This window comes from Barbatula barbatula (assembly GCF_947034865.1).
Source record: "Barbatula barbatula genome assembly, chromosome: 2".
Taxonomy (NCBI): domain Eukaryota; kingdom Metazoa; phylum Chordata; class Actinopteri; order Cypriniformes; family Nemacheilidae; genus Barbatula; species Barbatula barbatula.
In genome coordinates this window covers 24,570,399-24,594,089 of record NC_136767.1, presented here as the reverse complement: position 1 = coordinate 24,594,089, position 23,691 = coordinate 24,570,399, and the positions used below count along the sequence as shown (strand labels likewise).

The following is a 23,691-nucleotide window of genomic DNA, read 5'->3' as shown; positions in this document are numbered from 1 at the left end:
CAAATGTGTAAATGTAATGTTAGTACAAAACCAAATTATTATTATATAATATGGATGCGAAACGAGGTTGCAAAGACTCATTGCTTTCTAATAATAAGAAAAGGCTGTTTAAATATTATTTATATTATTTCTTATTATTTGGGTTCTAAGCTTTATTGCAAATGTGACTTTGACATGTATTGCGCAACGAAGCAAGAATAAACAACACAGCATGCTCTGGTGGAGCTATGTGAACATTCTGGAATACATTACATTACCTACGAAAGTGTGACTTTATTTCATGTGTGAAATCCAAAAGAAGATATTTTGATGTTTTTATGATTTTGTGTCTATATAATGGAAGTCAAAAGGTGCCATTTTTTATTACCAAGTCTTTAAAATATCTTGTGTTCTGCAGAAGAAAGATAGTCATACATGTTTGGAATGACATGAGGGTGAGTAAATGATGATACTTATTTTTGGATTAACTTAAAGTATATATGCCATTTTGTTTCATAATATTCCAATGAGGGAAAGGTCGGTTTCTCACTGGACATCACCATGAGTGGCTGTGTAACTCTGTTCTGCTCAGCAGAAGCCAAATAGATTTCACTGCATGCCAAAGCCCAAAAATCAGTTTCTTGAAGAGGAAGCCATAGGACTTGCTATTTAGGTGAAATCTACCTTCTGCCATGAAGCATTAGCTGTTTTCACTAAACCTACACAAGCTTGACTTGATGCAAATCATAATGCATTTATTGATCATCCACGGAACTCACAGGAGCAAACTTCTCACTTGTCCCACAAATCAGTCAAACACTGGTTTTACCCGCAAGTCGCAGAGTTTATTCATTTTTAAAATATACATAAACAACATTTTCTGTTTTTAAATACCCCAAATTCCCCCCCATTCCTCCTGTTTTAAGCCCACCCCTCTCCTTAGCCTACATCATTCACTTGGGGTTCTTTTCGTCCTCCTCCCTTCTACCAGAGAGGGCAGCTACTACCCTCACAAGAAAAAAAAATCACTCTAGATGTAGAGCACATTGCTTTTTCTTTTTTTAAGACATTTGCAAAGGTAAATTCTACAGTTTGTTTACCGTCCTGGTGTTGGACAATTCAATAAAAGAGTGAGCTGAAACAGCAAAGTCCTCCAAGCTGCCCTTCCACTGCAAAATATCCAAAATACCGAAGGCTATTCTTCCAACCCATGCTGTGTGTAACACAAAGCAGCTACTGAATGGATGTACTTTCAACCCTCTGTCGAGCTGGTCTCTTTTTTTTTCTTGAACTTTTTTATACGCTCCAGTGGTTGAGTTACTGTGTCAATGGTTGAAACTCAAGTGTGCATTCCCTTTTGCTTTTTTCTGTTGGTCTAACTGTACATCTAACCAGTTCTCAGATAGTCCGCTCCCACTGATGGCATGATGGGCACCAACATTTTCGAATGGATCTGGTTGGTGGACAAGGTTACAATAGGTCCACAGTAGGTGGTTGCAGGCAGGGTGAAGGGCAAGGCTTAACTGCATTACGGCACTAGAGGAAAACTCGACTTAGTCACAAGGCATGCATGTTACACACTCAGTTCTACAGTCTACCCACCAAAGGGTGCGATATCTGTGTGTATGTACATACATCTATCTGTGTTTGCGTGTATGTGCATATGTATGAGCGCTTCTTTGTGTTTGTCAGTGCGAGTTCAGTCTTTCAAGTGTATTGGTTCTTTTGCAATCTTTATTAATGCAGTCTTTGAGCCCCCACTGCGCCAGGGCGTCACGGTCTCATACCCTGGGGGAGTATTTGGGGTTTCTTGGCACCTCGGTGAAAGATTTCAGCTCGTAAGGAATCCCAGCGTCCACCTCGATGGACTTACGGGAGAATAGCAGCCGGATATCATTGTGCAAGTAGATTTTCCCAGATTTGGAACTCTGGAATCTGAGATATGTAAGTAGAGAGAAGACAAAAACAGGTTTATTCTGCAGAATCGATTTGAATTTAACGACTTATTGCAAGAAACCAATACGAGTTGCTTCTTTTAAATAAAAAAGAACATAAATATTAGTCAGACAAAGGCAAAGTTTACCTGAGGTGTATCAAGTAGCAGAGAATCTTCTTCCTGTTGGACAAGGAGCCCTCCTGCCCCTCCCCTGACCCCTCTGGCTCCTCCACAGGCACCAGGAAGATACGATGGCGCAAGAAGGTCATGTGATTGATGGGCATGTCCCCAAAATTATACGTCACCAGAAACATTTTAACCACAGTCTTATTAGGGTTAAATAAGGTCTGTGAAACAAACACATAACAGTATTTTAAGTGTTTGAATGGTCTTGTCATTCTAAAGGTAAAGCATGTCATTTCGTCCATGTTAAAGAAAAAAAGTTATTCACAGGTTCATTTTCCTGAAGAGTTTAACTGAGGTGTCATCAAAACATTAAAACTTAAGTTGGCATAACAACATTGATTTAACCGATAGCATACGTTTGGGGTATCTGATCGTTGGACCAATGGCAGTTTAGTGAGTGTTTTAGAAAATACGTTTGAAAACAACAGGCATTTGTAAAGCTAATCTCACAAAAATGACATGCTTTCATGAGACACACCTAACAAAAACATTTTCTTAATAAAAGAAACTAAAACAGTTGAAAGGATAGTCTACCCAAAAATAAACATTCTGTCATGAATTACGAATCCTCAAGATGTTCCAGACCTGTATGCATTTATTTGTTTGGTTGTACAGGAAATATATTTTAATATATTATTACATATGCAGTATTCTACGCCATTTTGTAGTATAAATAGTAGTGCGTTCACATGGAAAATTCTAAAAAAAAGAAGTGCACTTTAAGTACCCGGATGATGCGTTTTTTCAACAGAAAATATGAAGTGTGGAACTGTGGACACATCACGCACTCAACACGTTTGACGTCATTTGGGCTTGTCTGGGAAACCGATATACTTCCGTCAGTATAAAACCGTTTAGTATTCAATTTAGGACGATACTACTCCAAAAACCATACAAAACATGGTTGAGTGCATAGTATGTCATTTGGGACTTATAAATGTTTGGAACTACTTGAAGTTGAGTAATTCATGACAGTTCATTTTTGGGTGGACTATCCCTTTAAGAAAAAGAAGGTATGCCCACCACTTGAATGGTCCCTGCTTTGGGTACACTGTATCCTTTCTTCCCAAGAGGCTCTAGCAGGATTACCCCCTAAACACAAATATATAGGTAAATATAAAAAATAAAATGCTTTTTTAACCAAAGTACTACACAAAGGATCTGTATTATGAAATCCACATTGTACGTTATCTCTCACACACCAGGAATGGGGACGGGGCGCTGTGCTCTGAGGTGTCATAGTAAGTGACTTGCACAGGTAAAGTGGCGTGTTGTGGGCAATAGGAGCCGCTTGCCCCGATCTCTGCCGTGAAGCCCTCTATGCGTCCGGATGGAGTGAATCGACCCTTTAGTATTGACTCCTGAATTCACATTCAGGCACAGAACAACCATTAAGTAAAGCATCATAGCATAATAACTTCGGAAATTAAGTTTAAAAGGTCCAATGTGTCATTTTTTGTAGGATCGATTGACAGAAATGCAATTTAATATACATAACTTTGTCTTCAGAGGTGTATAAAGACCTTACATAATGAAGCGTTTTTATTACCTTAGAATGAGCTATTTATATATACACACTGTGGGTCCCCTTACATGGAATTCTCTATGTTGTTTCTACAGTAGCCCTTAACAGACAAACTGCTCTACAGAGCGCATTTAGTAAATATCTCCTTCGGCAAAGAAGCAAAAATGTAACGTCATCTTAGTCCTATGGCAACCACGGTAATGCTTCAAAATTGAGGGGGAATGGTATGACCAAAAAAACTGGTTCCATGTAGTTTATAACAAGCATGTTATTTGTACAGGCTTTGGACTTGGATGTACCTCAAAGTTGCCAAGGAGAGGTCTGCTTATGGATGATAAAGAGGAGATGGAACTACAGGAGCGACTGGTGTCTGTCCTACGTCCACTGCGCAGCTGGCGACTGTAAAACAAAACAATAACATCCAAAAAAATTTCATCATAATAATCATATAATCACAAAATAAGACCACAAAAACAACAACGTACGATTTGAGACGACTCCCAGCTTTGAGTCTTCTCCCTACCCGCAAACAGTCTGTAGCCGTCTAAAAAGAAGGATGAATAAAGATGTTAAAACTAAGGAATGTGCGACATCCATTCTAAAAAACTGGACTTAGGCCAACAAATAACTATTTTGTGATCACATAAAAACTGAAAAATGTCTTTTAAGAATTTGCGACATTTATCATTACTGTTTAAGACATGCAAAAGAAATGTAAAAAACTTCATAAAGGTGAACAAAGCCCATTATGACATCACAATGTTTAGATTTGAATGTGTTGTTTTGAAGTGTATAAAGCAGAAATAATTAGTAAAATAATTCAATGGAATCTCTAAGAAATTATTATCTACAAACTGAACCAGATACTTACAGATGACGAGGTGGCTACAATTTCACACATACTGTAGTAATCCATAGTATAATATCATTCTGAAATCCTGGGCTCTCTTTACCTCAGCTAGACTCATCGATAAACTTTGAATCAAACTCATACATTTTCAGCTATTTTCTGCCTTTATTTCTGTCTATTTATCCTCCCATCTTTCTTCTTGAACCCTTTTCACTTATTTCTCTTTGTCCCGACGTCTCATTTTGCTGTCCTTCATTTCTTTTTTTATTCCTCCTATTTGGCCTTCCTTCAGTCCCAAACTCAACCTTCAGTCCTGAAGTCGACCTTCAAGCAGTGATATTTCCATGGTGAAAGTGACAGCATCTGTAGTCTTTTTAACTCCAGTCATTCTGGAACTGAATTTGACCAGAACAACCTGTATGTGTGTGTGTTAGGTCAGGTGAGATCAGTCATAAACAATGGCTCTCTCAATGGGCTTTGTTCTGCAGTCCTACTGTGATTCTAATGCAGTGGGAAATGAATGAAATTAGTTTACTCTAAAATCTCACAATTTCCCTTTCGAATGCTTTTTATCATGGGCCAGTAATGAGGTGGTGGTTTATTCTTGCCACCAACATGCTATCTACCAAGTTTAAAACTGTCTTTTTAAACTAAACTATCCCATATTTCCACTCCTATTTCAAGAACTCAGAATGTAAAGAACACCTGGCCTAATTGTTTGAATATTAAAGTGAGAGTCCCATTATTTTCCCCCTCATGTCATTCAAAACGTGTAACACTTCTTTTTTGTGGAACACAAAATATATTTTCAAAAATGTATCTGTGGTTTTGTGTTTATTCAATGCAAGTCAATGGGAGCCAATCTTGTGGGATACCAATGTTTTCTTAAATATCTTCTTTTGTGTTCTGCTGGTTTGGAACAACATGAGGGTGAGTAAATGGTTAAAGAATTACAATTTGGGGTAAACTATCCTATTAAAAACGGATTATATTAGCGTTACAGAATACACAGTAAATTTAAGTTGCAATGGAAAATTTGAGACGTGGAGACATGCTGCAGTTGGTTTTGCTAGTGGACAAGCTGCAATTAGCTTTTTACCTTTGTATTCTCCCTCGCTGATGGTAACAGATGGTTCCAGAAGGGTGCACCTTTGGCGTCAGTGCTGCGACAGGATGCTAACCCAAGCCCCGGCGCTAACAGTGCCAACCGACAGCGTTTTGATGTGGATGGGCCCTCGTCCTCTGAACAGGACTCTCCTGTATCACTGGACGATAGAAGTCTTCTCTTGATCGGGCAGGCAGTTGATGACCCTGATGTCAGGCCATTCGCCTCTACTGGAGTTTTTTCGACAGAGCTCAGTCCATTTGAAGAGTAGAAGGTCTTTGTTTCTGATGGCGGAGGAGAGGATTCGAAACTGGCCCCCCATTCGACAGCTTCAGCTGGTGTTGAAAATGGAACGGGTGCCCAACTGCTCTCTGTGCTGTCTAACGTTCCCTTGACCTCCACTGAAAGATTACTGCTGCTATGGCCCTCATCCCTTAGCCCTTCTTTGGAATCAGCTGGGATGCTTCCAGCTGTGGAGGCCTCAGTCTGAGGAGTAAGGGGGGTAGGACTCCCCTCACAGGGTGGAGATTTTGGGGAGAGTGGGGCGAATGTGTCCGGGATGGGCCGGCTATGATTGTGCTGGGCAGGTCGTCGACCAGGTATCATTGGATGTGATGGGGAAAGAGGAGGGGACCTAGGGATTTCGGAGTCTCTGTGCTCGTAAAGTGAACTTGAAAACAGTGGTTCCACCCCAGACCCACACAGCACCTCCCCTACGGACTCATCATCATCATCTTCATCCGTTTGGAAAGGTCGCTTGTGGGCGACAGGGACCGGTGCGCCCTCCAGGCCGCGTTTCATGCCTACTCTAATTGGCCGCAGCGACTCTTGATTTTCTCCTAAACCGCCTCTTTGAGAGAGGATGGACAGCTGGTAAACCTTCTGCAGCCGCATCTCTTCTTCTCTGAAGGACCTGGGAACTGACCGTCGTACTCCGGGCTCCGAGCTTTCGCTCTGAGTGTCAGGCAGAGGTAAATCCCCAGCCTGGGCTGGAAGCTCAACAGGTGGCTCTTTACGAGCCAGTTCCACGTGGATGTGACGCATAGTGACTTTGCTTGTGCTGGGTGATTGTTTTAGGGGAAGTTGTGCAGTGTTAAATAATATACCCACAAGCCCTAGTGAGTTCTAGAATGTCTCAACAAGTGCAATAAGGCTGTAAATGAAAAGTAAGCTTCCCGTCTCATAGATGGAAGGCTTTATTGTCCGTGGGTCAGTTGTGGAGAAAGCACAAACTGTTTTCCACAGTGCACACAGCTTCTGAAGTAAAACAAACAAGTAAAACAACCATAAGTAAAATAAATAATACCAACAATGCAACAAATAACTGTATTGACCCATATCATGGAATACATGGGCATGTAAGTCAAAAACGAAAAGCCATGTTCGGTGTTCAGCCTTCGGCCAAGTGTTTCATTTTTTTTGTGCTTCTGCCAAGAATTTTCAATTCGGTGCATCCCTAATCTATTTGTTGACTTTGTTTAACTCTGTCAATGTGTATTCGTGTTAAATAATCCTGATCTCAACATTGGGCAAAATAATGTAATATAACAAAATATTTTTTGTCAAAATTGAACAGCCTTATAATCTGAAAATTATGACATCAATATCAGCCAGAAAAGAATGTGCACTATACACAGACAATACACATTTCCCTTAAAACAATCTTCTCAGTTGTTCAAAGGATTAAGGCAACTATCAAAGTTACAAGGTTATATGATTTTTTTTACAAGGTTATATGATTTTTTTTACATTTAAATACCTCTTAGCAGATGGTGATTCATTTAAGTGTGAGCATGATCATTTTCATAACATACGTGCTTCTTGGTGCTTAAAACTTGGCTGCAGGCCTTTCCACATACAGCCCTGCAGCTTTTGTGTCGTGTTGACCTTTGAACCTTGACCCTGACTTTAGCCCCTGAGTTTGGCCATCTCCATCACTGCCCCTCAGATCCAACAACAGCATTCCCAGACAAAGGCAGCGAAGAAGGGCCTGTACAATGACAATAGAGAAAAGAGAATAATAGATTTAAAGTAAATTAAATTATGTGATATTTGTCATTAAACTCAATAAACTATACTCAATGTACAGTACATTAGGTCTACCAAGATCTGACAGGATAATTACATTTGGTCTGCTTATAAAATATTTTAATTGCATGCTGTTTATTCACTTTTTTTAAGTTTACTTACCAAGGGCGGAGCGTCAGTGAGGTGGGAGGAGCCTTGCAGAAAGTGCCAATGAATAGGTAGTATCCCTCCAACAGCTCCACCCAGGTAAGGCCAGTGGCCAATCACGCCTCCCCTTGTCTCCTGAACGGAGTGAACTGCTCAATGGCTGCATCCTGAGCCAGGCATTCCAGAGACACGACCTGTCAAAAAACAGAGCTGTTAATAAACATCATATCAGTGACCATGTTAGCAAAAAGTCATTGTTGAACATAATCCGGAATAAATTGGGCTGATATCTCATTTGGGTTGATGAGATAAGATGTTGCTTAAGATGCCAATAGACTTTTAATCATTGTACCATCCACAACAGGCTCAATCAACCTCAGTCAATCAAAGTTCTATCAGAAACAATACATTACACAAATGGGGGAACAATCACATGACTGACTGTGTCATTTCGTTGCAATCGTTTAGGACAGAAGTTTGAACAGTCTGTGTACTGACTGGCTCTCTGTCTTTGCCTGATTCTAAGACTGAACTTTACAAAGCAACCAGACACACACAGAGACACACAACAGAGCCTTTGTACTGTCTTATATCACAGAACGGCCAGTCAGTCTCATTAATGAAAAAAACAAGAGTACACACTCGGAACCCGCAAGCTTGTGCAGCTATAAGTAAAAAAACACAGAACATTCTTATCATACAATGTAGCTTTGACTGCAACAGGATGCAAATGTCATCTGATTTTACCATATTAAGTCTTAGTAAATTACCTATTAAAAAAATAAAGTTAAGTTTAACTAACTAAAGTCAGTTTCACTGTTGTGTCCAGTGACCATGTCTTAAAGATATAAACACATCAACATCCACTGAAGGAATAGACTTACAAATTCTTGAACTGACCAGTAAATTATGTTTTAATAATGTAAAGACATACTTATAGCATCTATTTTATGCATCAATGTGTCATGAATACAATTAAATGCCCTAGGAGTAAAGTGGTAATTGATGGGTCACTCAAGTGACGCATTATCTCCTGTGCATCACATATCTTGCAGTACATGTGGATAATCCAATGAAGCACAAATAGGTCGACCTGTAAAACGGCTGTAATTTCACAAAACATGCCACGAATAGAATCAGGCCTTTCTAAGAGAGGCATTTGCATTACACTGCTAGAACGTAGTATTCAGTGGCCTCTCTAGGGAGGGGCTTATCTCAATTGGGTTAGACGTGTATGTTCAGAATGGAACACTAGAACACTGCCTATTAATAAAGAACTAAGCAGTACACATCATGTGAAAACAGAATGTAAAACAACACACATTATTCAATAAAACATACAGAACATTTTTTAAATTACTGGATGTTAATTTTAAGTAATTCCATCTTATTTTGTGTGAAAATGCATTAAAAATGTTAGCCTGTTCAATCCAACAATGATTTAAAATGTAAAAACATGACATTACTTGCTCATTGCATTTTGGGATACAGGAGTGTATTCTGTGCCTTTGCCCAAGTGTTCAGGGTACACAATATGCATTATGCACACTATAAAATTACGGCAAGTAGTATAGTTATATTCCTTTTCTATTTCTCTATGCTTATGTTTGGAATAGCAATGGAGATGTAAGTTGAGAGGTTGACAAAGGGTGGGCCGGGCGGAACAAGTTTCTTGACCGGAGCATACAATGTTATTGTCTAATGTCTCATTACTGCATTTGTAAAGCTACACAAAACACAAGAAGGGGTCAAGGTTGAATATATTTATATATAACTATGACACACCACTAACAGGGAAGACCTCACACTGACATAAGATCTGAAATAACGTTCGGACGTAAAGAAGAGTCTCTCAAAACACCATCCTGAACTCCGCTACACTGATACAAACCAGAGTGTTTCAGAAGTGTGAATTACACTCGGTGGTCTGTGTACCAGGAGGGTAGCTGTGAAGTTCTCAGGCTCAGATAGCACGAACTCTGAACCGCAGTTCAAATACAGTTGAAAGACACAAACAGCCACTAGCACAAAACGCAGTGTTTACGGGGTCTAGACCTACTTGTTTGCCCAGGGTTTTAAGATACAAGTTTGTTAATTCTGTGATGCTAGTTTTATAACTAAATATTCATTTGCACTCAGCTACAGACCTAAGTCTTTATTCGAGTGTCAAATGTTTAACTTTTTTCTAGTTTTGGTTTTTACATAAAAGGTTATTGCTGCTTAAGGCCACTTGGTTAATCATATTCCTGAAGGTCTACATGGTTGCATCATTAAAATCTGCTTGTTACTGAAAAGAATGAGAAGGAACAGTTTAATCTCTCTCCCTCTGAAAAAAGAATGTGTACACCCCCACTCACAGAGAATTCAATACTGACTGAAAAAATAGAGAGAGTAACCAAACAGTCAAGGCTAGCAAGGACAGCTGTCAACGTGATGATGTTTTTCCTGGTTACTGGTTATTTATATGATGTTAAAGCAAAAGCAATGAGTCATAAGTCATTTCCATTTTAACATCACGCCTTTCAAAGTACAAATAGCTTAAAAGCAGCTTTACAGAAAATAATAATGCATAATAATGAACGGATGCACATCTGTTTATGATCACAATGCATAAAGTGTATAGTCTTTTATGAAGCGGATGGTTATTAAAGAAAGTAAGAACACCTCTTGGAAAAAACTCTGTCATCATTTCCTCGCCCTCTTGTCCTTTCAAACCTGTATGATTTTCTGTCTTCCGCAAAACCCAAAAGAAGATATTTTAAAGAAAGTTGGTAACTGAACAGTGACGATACCCATTCACTTCTATTGTATGGACACAAAACCAATGCAAGTCGATGGGTACCTTCGATGTTTGCTTTCACAGCCTTCTTCAAAATATCTACTTTTCTGTTTTGCGGAAGAAAGTCATACAAGTTTGATATGACAAGAAGGCGAGTAGGCTAAATGATGACATTTTTGGGTGAACTATCCCTTTAAGATTCAAAACATTTGAGTAAACAAAAAGCAATCTTAAAACTAAATATTTTAGGACCATCTGCATCCCAAAACTCCTCACGAGTAGCTTCTTATTTGGGATATAAGGCATTATTCACTTTAAAGCATCTCTTAAACACAATGCTTCATAGCTGAAAAACTCACTTCCTACACTGTATCCTCATGACATCACAAAGACCTGCACATACCCATGTACATCAACAGATGTTGTTACACAAACAATAAAGACAATGAATCCATAATAACGGCGAGAGAAACATCGAGTCAGAAGTGTAAACTCTATCCTTAAGCCTACACTGATGATGTGTACAGCCCTCGAGGGTTTGGCAAGAACACCTGGCTTTTACAACATAGGAAGTCAAAATGTCTTGACAAATGACATGAAGAGGAAAGACTAAACCACTCACGAGCGCACCTCTGAGTTCTGCTTATCTCCCAACAGCTCTAAAAGCCTGTCGGTTAGAAAAACCGAAGGCTGAAATATTGTCTCTAGACACGACAAGGGTAATGATGTCATTCATTGACTCATTTGTGCTTGACAGATACGGCATTATAAAACAGTGGTGATTTTTTGACAGGTGTTCCTAATAATTTTTAGTTGAGGTCACCGTAACTTTTTAATGTTTCGTTTAAATCACCTTCTAAATAACATTATATAGCCTTACAATAAATACAAAGCAGTTGACACTGCTGGACATTTCATGTCAACCACTCATAAACACAACACAAGTTCACTGTAACCTTCCAACCTACCTCTCTAGGAACTCCTGTCCTCTCCTCCGTGATTGTTTCTTCTTCCTGTCTGTCGAAACTCTCCAGTCGTGGTTGTTATTACTTCAACACTGAGGGGTTGAAAGGTTACTTGCCAGGTCTCTCTGTTCCTCCCCTGAGAGAATGAGATATAAGGCATATAATAAGTTTCATGTAAAATCTCAAACTAAGGCACATCTATAAAGGCACATCTCGCTCTGTTTATGTTCTCGTCTCCCTGCTATTCTGGTAAACCCAACTGAGAATGTCTCTTCCCACCCCTCTCACTCTCTCTCTCTCTCTCTCTCTCTTTCTTTCTTTCAATAACTCACACACAAAACCTCTCTCTCAAGTCTCTTTGGCACATGCATATAAGCTCTGTAACCCCCCACTCTTTGCTTCTAGCTTCCCCCAACCACCTCACACTCATTCCCCCCCTGCCTAAATAACTTGAACACAATGAAAGCAACTTTGGTGTACCGCTTCGGCCCCCCTCCCTGAGTGCTCTCTGCTGCTTGCAAAATTTCTCACCACTTGTTTTCTCTCTGTCTTTGCTCTGCTTTGCCTTTATAGCCTACTTCCTCTCAGCTGGTTAGTGAAGGCTTGCTCGCTTGCACACACAACTCATGTACGAGGTGGGTGCTGTGATGTGATTGGCTGGAGGGACGGGACATTGATGCCATGGCAGCTGTCCTGATAGGTGTGAAGGTAAATTCTGAAATACTGAAAGCCCGCCCACCTGTTCTGCTTGTTTTGCCGATGCAATGTATTCTGTCATAGAGCTTTAGGGAGTTATTGTGTGTTGATGCCAAGCCAATGTGAGTGTGTGTTGCGTGCTTGTGTGTTCAATACATTCCACAGCAACCAGTTTGTGTAACTTTGAAGACATATGCATTTTTTTGTGATGCGCACAATCACAAGCACACGTGCACAGTTCTGTTCAAAACCTATTTAAACGTTACATAAAAATTAAGATCTTAAGTAAGGAAATGTTATACAGTGTTTTAAGATTCTGTAGCCTACTACTTTGTGCTTTATCATATATAGTAAAAGACAAAAGAGAAGTGTACAGCTTAGCGGATACATCATTGCATGAATCATGTTATCAGTCCTTCACAGACTTCTGAGACTTCTACTGGGTGTGAAGACATGGGTGTGTGTGCATGCAATGTGTCACCAGCTAGACCTCTTTCAATTGCATGCAGCATCTTCCAAATAAGGATCAGCAATCCCACATGCACTTAAATAAAAGCTTTAGCACATGTCGGACGCAGACACAGATTAATTTCATCTCTTTACATACAGTGAATGGCAAAGGAGTGGGGGAGGGAGGTACAGAGAGCGTATATTCAGAATCCATGAGGGGTTTCTTGTGTACGTGGGTGTGAGAAAGGTAGACTGTCAAAAATGACAGACACAAATGTGTGGAAGGGTTAATCACACAGTGCTGTGAGGTGCTAAGACTGGCAAAGTTCTGATGTCTTTTACTAGTTGGGGTGTTTAGACCCGCTTAAATTGAAAACATTCCTTGAGACACACACTGCCACTTCTCCTTTAAGGGTTACACTCTGTGCCCATATAAAGAGTGATTGGGGGCGTGGCCTGAGACACAGGCTCTCAGCTGGCTGAGTTCAGAGCAAAACACAACCAGAAAAGTGCACAAAAATACACACACGCAATGTCAGTGACATTCAAACATACTTTTGTTCTAAGCTGCTGGCTGAACACTGAAGGAGACGACAACGCTTCTTTCAGCAAGCTCTCAAAAACAAGTTTTAATCTTTTGAACATTTCCCCAGAAGCTATTCTGGGTTGACACAACTGGTCTAACCCTTCCCTTCCTTCATGTTCCGTGCGCATGTGTCAAGCGAATTTTAACTATATTTTATAATAAAGTCAATACTGAATTTGACAAAACCAACTAGACTTTTGCATTTCTCTGACAACATGAGAAGAGCTTGACTTGACACTACAGTTTCTATGTATTTGCTAGGTGGGTAATAGGGTGTTTTGGATGCCCTCAAGAAAGGAGCAATAGTTCTATTATAGTAAAAGTGTGGTAACCGTGCTTTTGGGCATTGGAAAATTCCGTCTTCATTTACTCACCCTAAAGTTGTTCCAAATATGATAAATTTTGATAAAAAAAATCAAATTTTGTTGACCACAAAAGAAGATTTGAAGAATGTAGGAAAAAGTTCTGGGGCACCATCATACTTTTTTTTCATACTTTCAATGGTAGTTTGGTTACAAGCATTCTTCCAAGTATCATTCTCGGATTTCATTTGAACAAAGACATTTATAAAGATCTGAAACCACTCAGGGAAAAAACAATGTTTGGGTGAACTGTCTCTTTAAACCATGGCTAGTTTTCATAAGGTTTCTAGATGGTAATTTCTTTACCATAGACAAAATAACCCACCCTAGCCCCTATAGAAATGTTCTGGGCCCCTAAGTAGATATTTTGTGTATTTTCTTTCTGCTGTTTGTATGACAGCTTATTTTTTATTAATGTTGAATATACAGTGATTAAGAATATAAAAGTTGTAAACAATATAAGTAATACATGTTATGTAGTTACAGTAGCAACCATTTGAACTTGAACTGTAAGTCCTAGGGCTGTGCAATTAATCGAAAATTAATCGTAATCGTCAATTTTGGCCTTCATCAATTACAAAAACAAAATAATCAAGGTAAACGATTATTGTGCCGCATTCCATTTTGCAAGGATCCTCTCTTTTCTTGTAGTATAAATCCAAAGTGCACATCTGTCCTCTGCAGTGCTATTTCTTTACATTGCTTTTTCAATTAAATTCAGAGTTTAAAAGCCAAGTCTTTTTTATTTTCCATGTTGTTTTAAAGGTTAATGAGTAATCGTGTTAAAAAATCGGGATCTCAATACTGGCCAAAATAATAGCGATTATGATTTGTGCCATAATCGAGCAGCCCTTCTAAGTCCCACCAGACTGATGCTGTTATAGTCAGCTGCTCAACTTCCTGTTTTCCACTTCAATGAGCCAAGTGAGAACACACAAAAGCAACAGTCCTATGCTCTCTGCTACACTATCGCACACCAGTGTAAAAACATAGAATGTGATTTCTGCTGCTACTCACACCTTCAGTCTAACTTTTCTCACAACATCACTTCTGACGTTGCCACTTGTGCTCAGAATAAAGAGTTAACTAGAATAAGGGTTACAGTTATGGAGCAAGGCACAAAGGAGGCCGAATCTGCTCTAGAGTTGAACAGAATGTTCCAGAAGTCAATACGCCCTATTCACAGAAAGCAAATGAAACACGTCTGTTTTTACGCATCTCTGGTGTTAAAGGTCCAGTGTATGGCATTTAGCGGGATCTAGTGGTGAGGTTGCGAATTGCAACCAACGGCTCACTCCATCCCTCCCTTTCTAAGCTCTATGTGGGTCTCACAGGACAAAGATGACGTCATGTTTTCGTGTCTTTGCCAAAGAGGATAACGCATTTACGAAACACGATCTGGAGAGCCGTTTGTCCGGCTCCTGGGTCCGTTTATATACCATGGGGTAGATAGAAATAGCTCATTCTAAGGTAATAAAAATATAAAATTATAAATAGATAGAAAACACCGGATATAGGCACTAAAACAATGAGGCTTTAAAAAATCTAAGAGGAATCAATTGGGGGGGTGGGGGGGACAGGTGTTTATGTGGTCTATACACTTCGCCGAAAGAAGGCTATTTATTCAGGTTAGATGTTTAATTTGTAGCACATGACACAGATGAATGATGACTGTAACTATCATGCTCTTGGTATAACACTCCCTGAGGTGGGGGATGGCGGATGACAAATTTACTTCACACTGTAATAGAGTAAGGGCAAAAAGGAGGTAAGAAAAACATTCAAAAATAGGATCAAATTTAACTAGAAAAGGACCATCCAGAGACTACTAAAATAGCCTGTGACAATACATCAGAATTTAATTTCAGGAAATGTTTCCAGAACAACAAGTGCAGGCACTCGATCACTTTTCTTTATAAATGAATAATATATAATAAACTATTTAATAATAAAAAAATTATAAACAGATAGTAGGTTAGGACCTTGGCATGCTTATTTCTTATATGTGCACATCTTCATGCACATACCTGCGCTGTCAGTGGCACACCCATGCATTTAATCATGTGATACTGCTGCGGGTCAATCCTTTGTTATTTAAATCTCCATCAAAGCCATCATGATGAAACCTGAAAGTTGATCTCAGATCAGGCAAGGGGTTAAATGTTGAGGCAGGTTACCAGCAAAATGGGTTTGGCTATCAAATTTAACCAACCATGGCAGATCTAGGGCTATTTAAAGAAGTCAAGGTCCACACAATTTATCTCAAGTCACACTTGACTTGACACGCATGCATAGGAATCACAAAGGACGATCAGATGTTACGTACTCAAAGAATTTTCTAAATAGATTTTTACATTTCATACATAAAATGTTTAGTCGTGCTGGTCCATGCAAAACCTGCAGCCACAATGCAAAGACGTTCTGGATGGTTTCCAGGGCACCTTGCTAAGATGTTATGAGTGTTTAAGCATGTTGCTATGTGGTTGTTAGGTGGTTATATACTTGCCGTGACACTTCAGTTACATGCTGAAGATTAATACTTAAGATTAAAGGGTTTAAAGGGGAACTCCAATTCTGTCATGAGTTACCCTTAAGCCATTCGACAACCCTAGGACCTCCGTTCATGACAAAGTGTTAGTTCCCCCAAAAATGACAATTCTGTCATCATTACTAACCCTCTTGTCATTTCAAATCTTTATGACTTGCGCAGAACACAAAATAAGATATTTTAAAGAAAGTTGGTAACCTAACAGCACTGGCCCCCATTCACTTCTTATGTATGGACACAAAACAAAGTGAATGGGGGGCAGTTAACAACATCATTAAAAATAACTTTAATGTGTGCTGCGGAAGAAAGAAAGTCGTACAGGTTTGGCAAGAGGGTGAGTAAATGATGAAATAATTTCCTTTTTTGGGGTAAACACTTACTATAAAATAGTTTTGTCAAGGTCTGGGAGATTTCTGACTCCCCCCATAGACTGCAATGCAACTTACTTTCAATGCGCCTTAATTGTCATTTTTCAGTTTCCATTTAAAATACAAAACCCTAAAACAGTGATACTTGCCTTAGCATGCACCAATAACTGTCTTCATCTTAAACTGGAACAAGTGAAGCAATACTTCATACAGAACCACCAATGAAGGCTTGTCAAGAGAATAATGGAACCGAACTAGGACCACCCTCATTCTCATCAAGATGAGAGAAAAAGAATACATTGCATCTACTCGATATGTTGAATTGAAACCCCTCATTCAACATTTAGACATATATCGGTTGCAGAAACAGAATCGCTGCAGGTGTTAATGGTGCAAACTAAGCCACCTCGCGCTGAATAATGATTTTCAACACGCTTTTGCTTCCTACAAGGCTTATCTTCTGTGCAGCAGCTATTCCTTACATGCATTTTCCCTCACCAACACAATGATGCAACATGCCTCTGCTGATAGCCACACTAAAAGAGGTCAAATAGCAAGGTCATTAGGAGTCTCTAAGAAGACTGGTGACAAAGGGCAAGGTTTTACCTGCAGTTATGGGCCATTTATAACAGCTCGAGAGAGACCCTCTGGACCACTGCAAATCATTTTGAGGAACAATGAACATGGCTCTGCAGCTCTCCATTGTGCCATTCCATTGACGTCCTGTCTGGCATTAGTAATGAGCAGGATGGATGCATTTACATTATTCACACAACCTGTGTGCGCACACACCCATTTGCAAAATTCTGATGCTGATCTCTCTTTAACAAAATGTCAATGATCAACATTTTAACAAAACCTTATTGATATTATCGATAATATCAGTGTTTAATCATGGTACAAGAAAAACCATAAAATGCTCAGAGATTATTCAACGTGTAGCATGCAGGCAAACCTTTATAAAGAAAACCAAGCAGAATTTATAATACAAGCGTGGGCCCATTGCTAGAGGCGCATGACAGAAATAAGATCCTTCACATTTCAGTCTCAAAGAAACTAATAAACCTAAATTGAACTACAGAACAAAAACTACAAAGGGGAAGAACGACTGGGAAAGAGAACGAGCATGTGCACGGATGAAAGTTGCCCTCAGTGGATGAAATAGCATGAATCAGACAAAGCAGAAACGCCCCCTGCGCATGAACATACAGCAGCTCCAGTATGCATTGTGTTCAGATTCATGATCATGCTGTGATTAATCTTCCATTATTATACACACGCGAGATCACCTCAAAGACCACCGATGAATAAAGAAACAGCACATCATTATATGAGACTAAGGAATCATTACATCATTTAAGGTCAAATAAAGAGCCAATGAAGATCAATGTGGTGTTTACATGATTGATCAGTCAGACAGATCTCAGGGCTATCATGTAACTTGGCCATTGTGAATTCATCTCATCATTACAATATCCGATTACATATATATGGTGAAGTGAAATGAGAGTGAATTAAAACAGGATGGCAACACAAAGAGAATCAGACTGGTTACTTACCCACAGCAATCTATGAACGCGATGCCAAGGGCTGCAGATGTCAGCAAACTAACATTCACAATATAACGTTATATGTGCGAGGAGTTTGGTCTTATTTTAGGAAGCAGACGAGATCTCAGTATCTCTGCTCGATCGACGACAAAACTATACGCGCTGTGTAACGACGATGTATTTGGGCGATGATGATATAAAAACGTTGACAGGAGATCCTGGCTTTCAAAGGTCGACTGAACTGTTTTGGTTGCCTTTCTTCTCCCTGTCGCGTCCTGTAAGTACCTCTGCCAACGGGCCTTTCTATTTTCTGCTTGACTGTTGGTCCAAAGCCCTCGCCCATTAAACGATCCTGTCCCTTTAAAAAACAATACTTCCGGGATTTGCTGAATAATTACTCGGGGGAGGGACGTTCGAACAGCTGAAACGCTGTCATTTAGGCGATTGGTCGCTTTCTCGTCAACGAACCAATGAAAGTCGTGTAAAAATACAGCTTTGAATGTATTTGCATAAGCCTAATATATTTCGACGAAACACGTTTCCATTGGTTCCGGGGCTGGCGACGTCTTGTCAAGCCACGCCCTAGTACACGTGCTATTTTTGTTCCTTTTACTTCGCTTTGGTGGCAGAATCAATGGATAACAGGAGACAGGTCTCACGTAACGATGCACTTGTTATATTTCGTTAAAAATAATAAAGCACATCATACACACATAATGTTTAAGCCGAAATCAATCTGAGCTGTTATAGTTATATAATACAGCAAACGAAATGACATTTAAAAGAACAGCGCTCGCGTTTAAAACACATCACATGATCACTTTGTTTATTCCTCTTTGGTCTGTTTTAAATATTTATTTGTGAAGATCCATGAAAAAGGCTGATCTCGGTGTTCTTGTTTCCTTGAAACTAACTTGAATCAATTTATATGGTTACAATGAAGCAGAACAAGTTTACCGTTAGATGGCGCAATTGTGCTTTGAATGGGACCGCAAATCCCTTCTGTACGGTCCAGCCGACATAAGACTATTAAAATAATTGTTTGATTATAAAATTGAAAAATAAAATATAACGACGTGCGTTTATTGTTGTTCTCGATTGATTCTTTACGTTTCCATTGTGTACACATTAGCGCATAGGTACGTCTTTATATTTATTGGCGAATGCAGAACAACAGCACGAGTTGCTATAAAACGGAAGCTAAACGCCGTTTTTCCTTAACGAAGTAAAGACCAAACATTTGATGTTCCATATCAGAACATTATCTATACTCTTTGATGGGCGCTTTACACACCTGTGAGCGTCCTAAACGTTATTGGACACATTCTCCTTTAGATCCGCCTATGTACAGTTTATGAAGTTTTATTGGTTCACGCTCGTGTCACTAACACCAAGGCAACAGAAGGGTTCCCCAGGCTCCTTGCGAACACACACAAGCGGTACTTCATCCTCATTGTCGTGATGACTTTAAGAAACTACTTTTGTTTCTCGATGCTTCAAATATCGCCCAGTAACGGGAGTAGGAAATAACACCGCAAATGGCATATGATCTTATCACGCCCAGAAATCATAGGTTCGTTTTGCTGGACTTAAATCTCAGCCATGTCGCTTCTGTGCGTGCGAGGTAACGTACTTGACACTTGTTAATATTTCACACAGTTTTCTCTGTATATCATTTTAAGCGTGATGTGTGTAAATCAAGGCTTTGGGGTTGGTGTGTATAAAACAGTCTGAACTTAAATGACACCCTAAAGGAAAGCAACAGGTAAAATTGGGGAGTAGGAAGTTTATTGCAATAATGTTAAATCGTTGTCACTTTCGTTGTATTAAACGCCGGGTGTGTTTATGATGGAATGAAAGCGATGCATCGTCTGTTAAGACGCTTAACCGGGTCCCGGCGTTATGGGCGGCAGCTACTGTAACACTTGTCTTATTTTCCTGCTATACGGTTTAACGTTACCTGTGCTACAACAACAGTAAACGGGGAATTGTTAAACTTTCTTCTGACAGGACTGTGGTTCTGTTCATGTCATTGTCAATGTAAGATTGCACTTATGATCAGTTGTTATAAATCGTGTGATTGAAATGTAGTTTTTTTATCGTCATTAAGTCAAAGTTCCTGACAGCGTTTTTGAATAAACAAATTGCACGTGATGGACACATGCAGTAACGTTTAACATTATGGACGTGATGCAGGATAACGTGTGTGAGCGTGCTGTAACACTGTCTCGACGAGTGTCCTCTGACTCATTCTGTGTGGACCACAGTAAATTGATGTCGTGTGAGATCTTTTGTATCACAGAGATCTGCCATGCTGTCAGCAGTCAGGACCGGAGAGAGGACGCCTGCATAGAAAATCAAAAGTGACTGACATGCCAATAGTGAATAGAGGAGAGATGTTCTGGATGCAAAACGTTGCATGCAAGTTTTGTTTCAGGCCATGTTTTACAGTTATGCAGTGTGCAAAGAGCTTCCATATTCACGAAAATACATTAGGAGGTTTGCTGAGGATTATTGACAATCCAGTCATACATTTAGAGGTTTATTCTCTATATTGTAGATAGGAAACCCGCAAAGAGAAAGTGATAAGGGATAGCATGAAGCTGGAGTTGGGGGAGGACAGATTCATTGTAATCCTCTAGCCATCTGGTGCCGTCTGTGTATCTGGTCACTGCTAAACTCTCTGAGGTCTGCGTTCATCTCTCACCTGACCAAAACAACGCATTGCAGAACATCTTTATGGTTTGAGCTTCATGCAAAGGAGGGCACGTGTTTGTCGATAACATTTTATCCTTTCCGCATTGCTTTAGTTCTAGTGTGTTTTGATATGCTAGGCGTGGATAGACTAGCTCGGTGTTTCTCAGGTGCCCCCGCAACCCCATCAGTAAAGCTAAAGTACAACTTCATCTCCACCAGATGTGGTTTTTATGTAATGTCATGTAGCATTGTACTTATTGTTATTGTGCTGATTTGCATTTAAAGTAACAGTAGTCAGAATTATGGCCTGGAATGGACCCATGAAATGTCATCCTCGTTTAAGTGAGACGCATGAGCTTGTTGGTCTATTGAACGCGCAGTCCAGCCAAAAAATTATATTCTGATATCATTTTTGTATGACTTTTTATCCTCTGCAGAACACAAAAGAAGATATTTTGAATTATGTTGGTAGGTGAACAATGGCATCCCCATTCTATTGTACGGACAAAAAAAAAAAAAAATGCAATGGGTACCGCCGTTGTTCTGTTACCAACATTCTTCAAAATATCTTGTGTCCTGCAAAAGAAAGAAAGTCATACAGGTTTGAAATGACAAAAAGAAGAGTAAATGATGACAGAATTTTTATTTTTGGGTGAATATCCCTTTGAAAGTTGTACAACTGTGAATTTAGCAGACCAGATTGGACTTCAATAGTAGTAAATGAATGTCTTGTCTTTGTATGGTGGATTTTAGTTACCCTCAAAGTTTACATTTATGTATTTGGCAGACGCTTTTATCCAAAGCGACTTCTATGCATTATACTATACATTGTATCAGAGTATGTGTAATCCCATAGCGTTTCTAGCTTAATGCTCTAACCACTGAGATATAGGAAAGCTTGTGTTAATGTTAAGTTCCACAAAAAGAAACGCTTAGTATGGTCGCTCATCCTGTTAGAAGTCAATAGACTATCAGAAAGCATTTGTTAAGGAGACAGAAGTTGCTACTAACTAGGAGACAAAGAAACGTGTTGCCTTGTTGGGAGCCTGTTCTAAATTTGTTTCGTGGTTAAGTTCTTAAATAACATTTATGTGTATTTTTGTATTTTTTAATATTCAACAGTACAGCAAAACAGTCTCACTTTTTGTCTTTGTCTTTCTTTTCAGTGAAAAAAGCCAAGCTTCAAGGACCTCACGGTAATGAAATGTTTGCATCATTAAACAGTTGTGCTTGTTATGGCTCAACAATAACTATTGTCTCAAAGATGAATAATGCATCATTCAGTGAATTATCATTTCTGATAAGTGTTTGGTGTTATATTGAGTCGTTCTATGGCCCAGTTTGCCGTGGACAGGAGAGACAGTGAACTGGTTTACTGGTTAGCCAGCAGGCAAGCACTAAACCTCAGAGGATTTTAACACTACATTTACATGTTACACTACCCAGTTGAGAAACTAACATGCATCTAAAATAGCTAAATTTCTAGTCTGCAGTTTTGATGTCACTATTTTTACTGGTGATGACATTGGACCGTTACAGCGGTCAGTAAAGATTGGGCTGTATGCCAACCAAATCTATACTGTAGATATTGGGACATGAGCATTTTTTGTCTAACATTCATGGGTCAATTTGTGCAGTACAAGCAGGTAATGAGCAGAACGTGATTGTTTGTGATTGTCTCAATTTGATTCCTCTCATTGACTGTGTCTGGCTCTCAGTCTCCTTTTGCCACCCACACCATGAATTTTTTCTACTGTTTCATCCATCATCCACACGTTTGTTAAAAGCTTTAAATCTGTCTCTGTTATGCTGTTAAACCCGAAACATCGCATTCCTCGCTCTTTATTACTTGCGGAAATACAGGGCTTGACATTAAGCATTGTCATGTGGTTGTTCTTCAGACAAATACATTAAGATAACAAATGATATTCCATTTGAAGTGTCAATATAATTGTTTCGGATCCTGATTGGTTAAGTTAGCTTCTAAGCGTTTTACCTAGTGTCCACTGCGGCCACATAAATGTGTTAATATTCTCCATGATTGCTACAAAGGCAAGAAGCAATTTTGATTAGTAAAACCACATTACAAAAAATTTACCATTTAGTAATAAAAATGGTAATAAATCCAACAAACACATGGCTTCTACACGTTACCATATACAGTACATGAACTTTACTACTTACTGGTAAATTGCTGCTAAAAACACTGCTCACAAATACATATAGGGCTAGGGCGTCACTCCGTAAACCATGATTGACAGCTTCCTGGACCAATCAGCAACCAGAGTGAGGTGACCTAAAAAGAACAACAGAGAAAGGGAGTGAGAGTGCTTGGCGAAAGAGAGAAGAAAACACACAAGCTCCCCAAAAACAAAACGTCTAGGGACTTAACAGGTGAATTATCACTTTAAAGCTCCTTATAAGAATTTGTGAAAAAACTGTCTCCATATCTAAACAAGGTTCCCAATGATAAGCTTATAAAAGTGTTTTATAGGTTGAGCTATTGGGTAGGAAAGCTACTGCAAGTTTTTAAAGGTACATGTCATTTTAAATTTCAAACAGAGGTGGCGATAGAGAGGCAAACATTTATGAAAGTAATATTTTTGTTGAGGAAGGAGATTGATCACCATTAGTTTGGATTCAATTTTTTCGATTTAGAAATACACTTTTATTGCTGCTAAAAGAGAAACGTCTAGCATATACTTTCCCCTGACATAAACATTCACAATATTATTCTTTTGTGACCTTCAGTAGAAAGCAATATAATATTGTGTTTGCAAGTACCTGCTGATTTCCATACTGTCTATCCACCCATCCAAATATAGAAGCACCCATATCTAGGAAGGTGTGTGTGTGTGTTTATACATGGAGACTTTTAATTACCTAATAAAAGGACCTTATATATGCATAATTCATGGTCTCCTGATTTACCTC

At 39.2% G+C, this 23,691-nt stretch overlaps 1 protein-coding gene across 6 annotated transcripts; it reads right to left on the bottom strand.

The window, feature by feature from the left end:
* Positions 1 to 715: 715 nt before the first annotated feature.
* atosb (atos homolog b) lies at positions 716 to 18,422 on the bottom strand. 6 transcript variants are annotated; one of them, XM_079447752.1, is made up of 11 exons: positions 18,070 to 18,422; positions 11,504 to 11,636; positions 7,772 to 7,950; positions 7,396 to 7,571; positions 5,576 to 6,838; positions 4,112 to 4,170; positions 3,926 to 4,025; positions 3,304 to 3,462; positions 3,125 to 3,193; positions 2,063 to 2,262; positions 716 to 1,914 (listed from the first exon to the last, which is right to left on the bottom strand). In XM_079447752.1, the coding sequence occupies exons 5-11, from the start codon at positions 6,623 to 6,625 to the stop codon at positions 1,761 to 1,763; spliced, it is 1,791 nt and encodes a 596-aa protein (XP_079303878.1). In that variant the 5' UTR covers positions 6,626 to 6,838; positions 7,396 to 7,571; positions 7,772 to 7,950; positions 11,504 to 11,636; positions 18,070 to 18,422; the 3' UTR covers positions 716 to 1,760. The 6 variants fall into 6 exon arrangements, with proteins under 6 accessions (XP_079303878.1, XP_079303881.1, XP_079303883.1 ...); XM_079447755.1 differs by having other exon boundaries at positions 7,341 to 7,571; positions 18,070 to 18,404; XM_079447757.1 differs by lacking the exon at positions 18,070 to 18,422 and adding an exon at positions 11,981 to 12,044 and having other exon boundaries at positions 7,341 to 7,571.
* Positions 18,423 to 23,691: the final 5,269 nt, after the last annotated feature.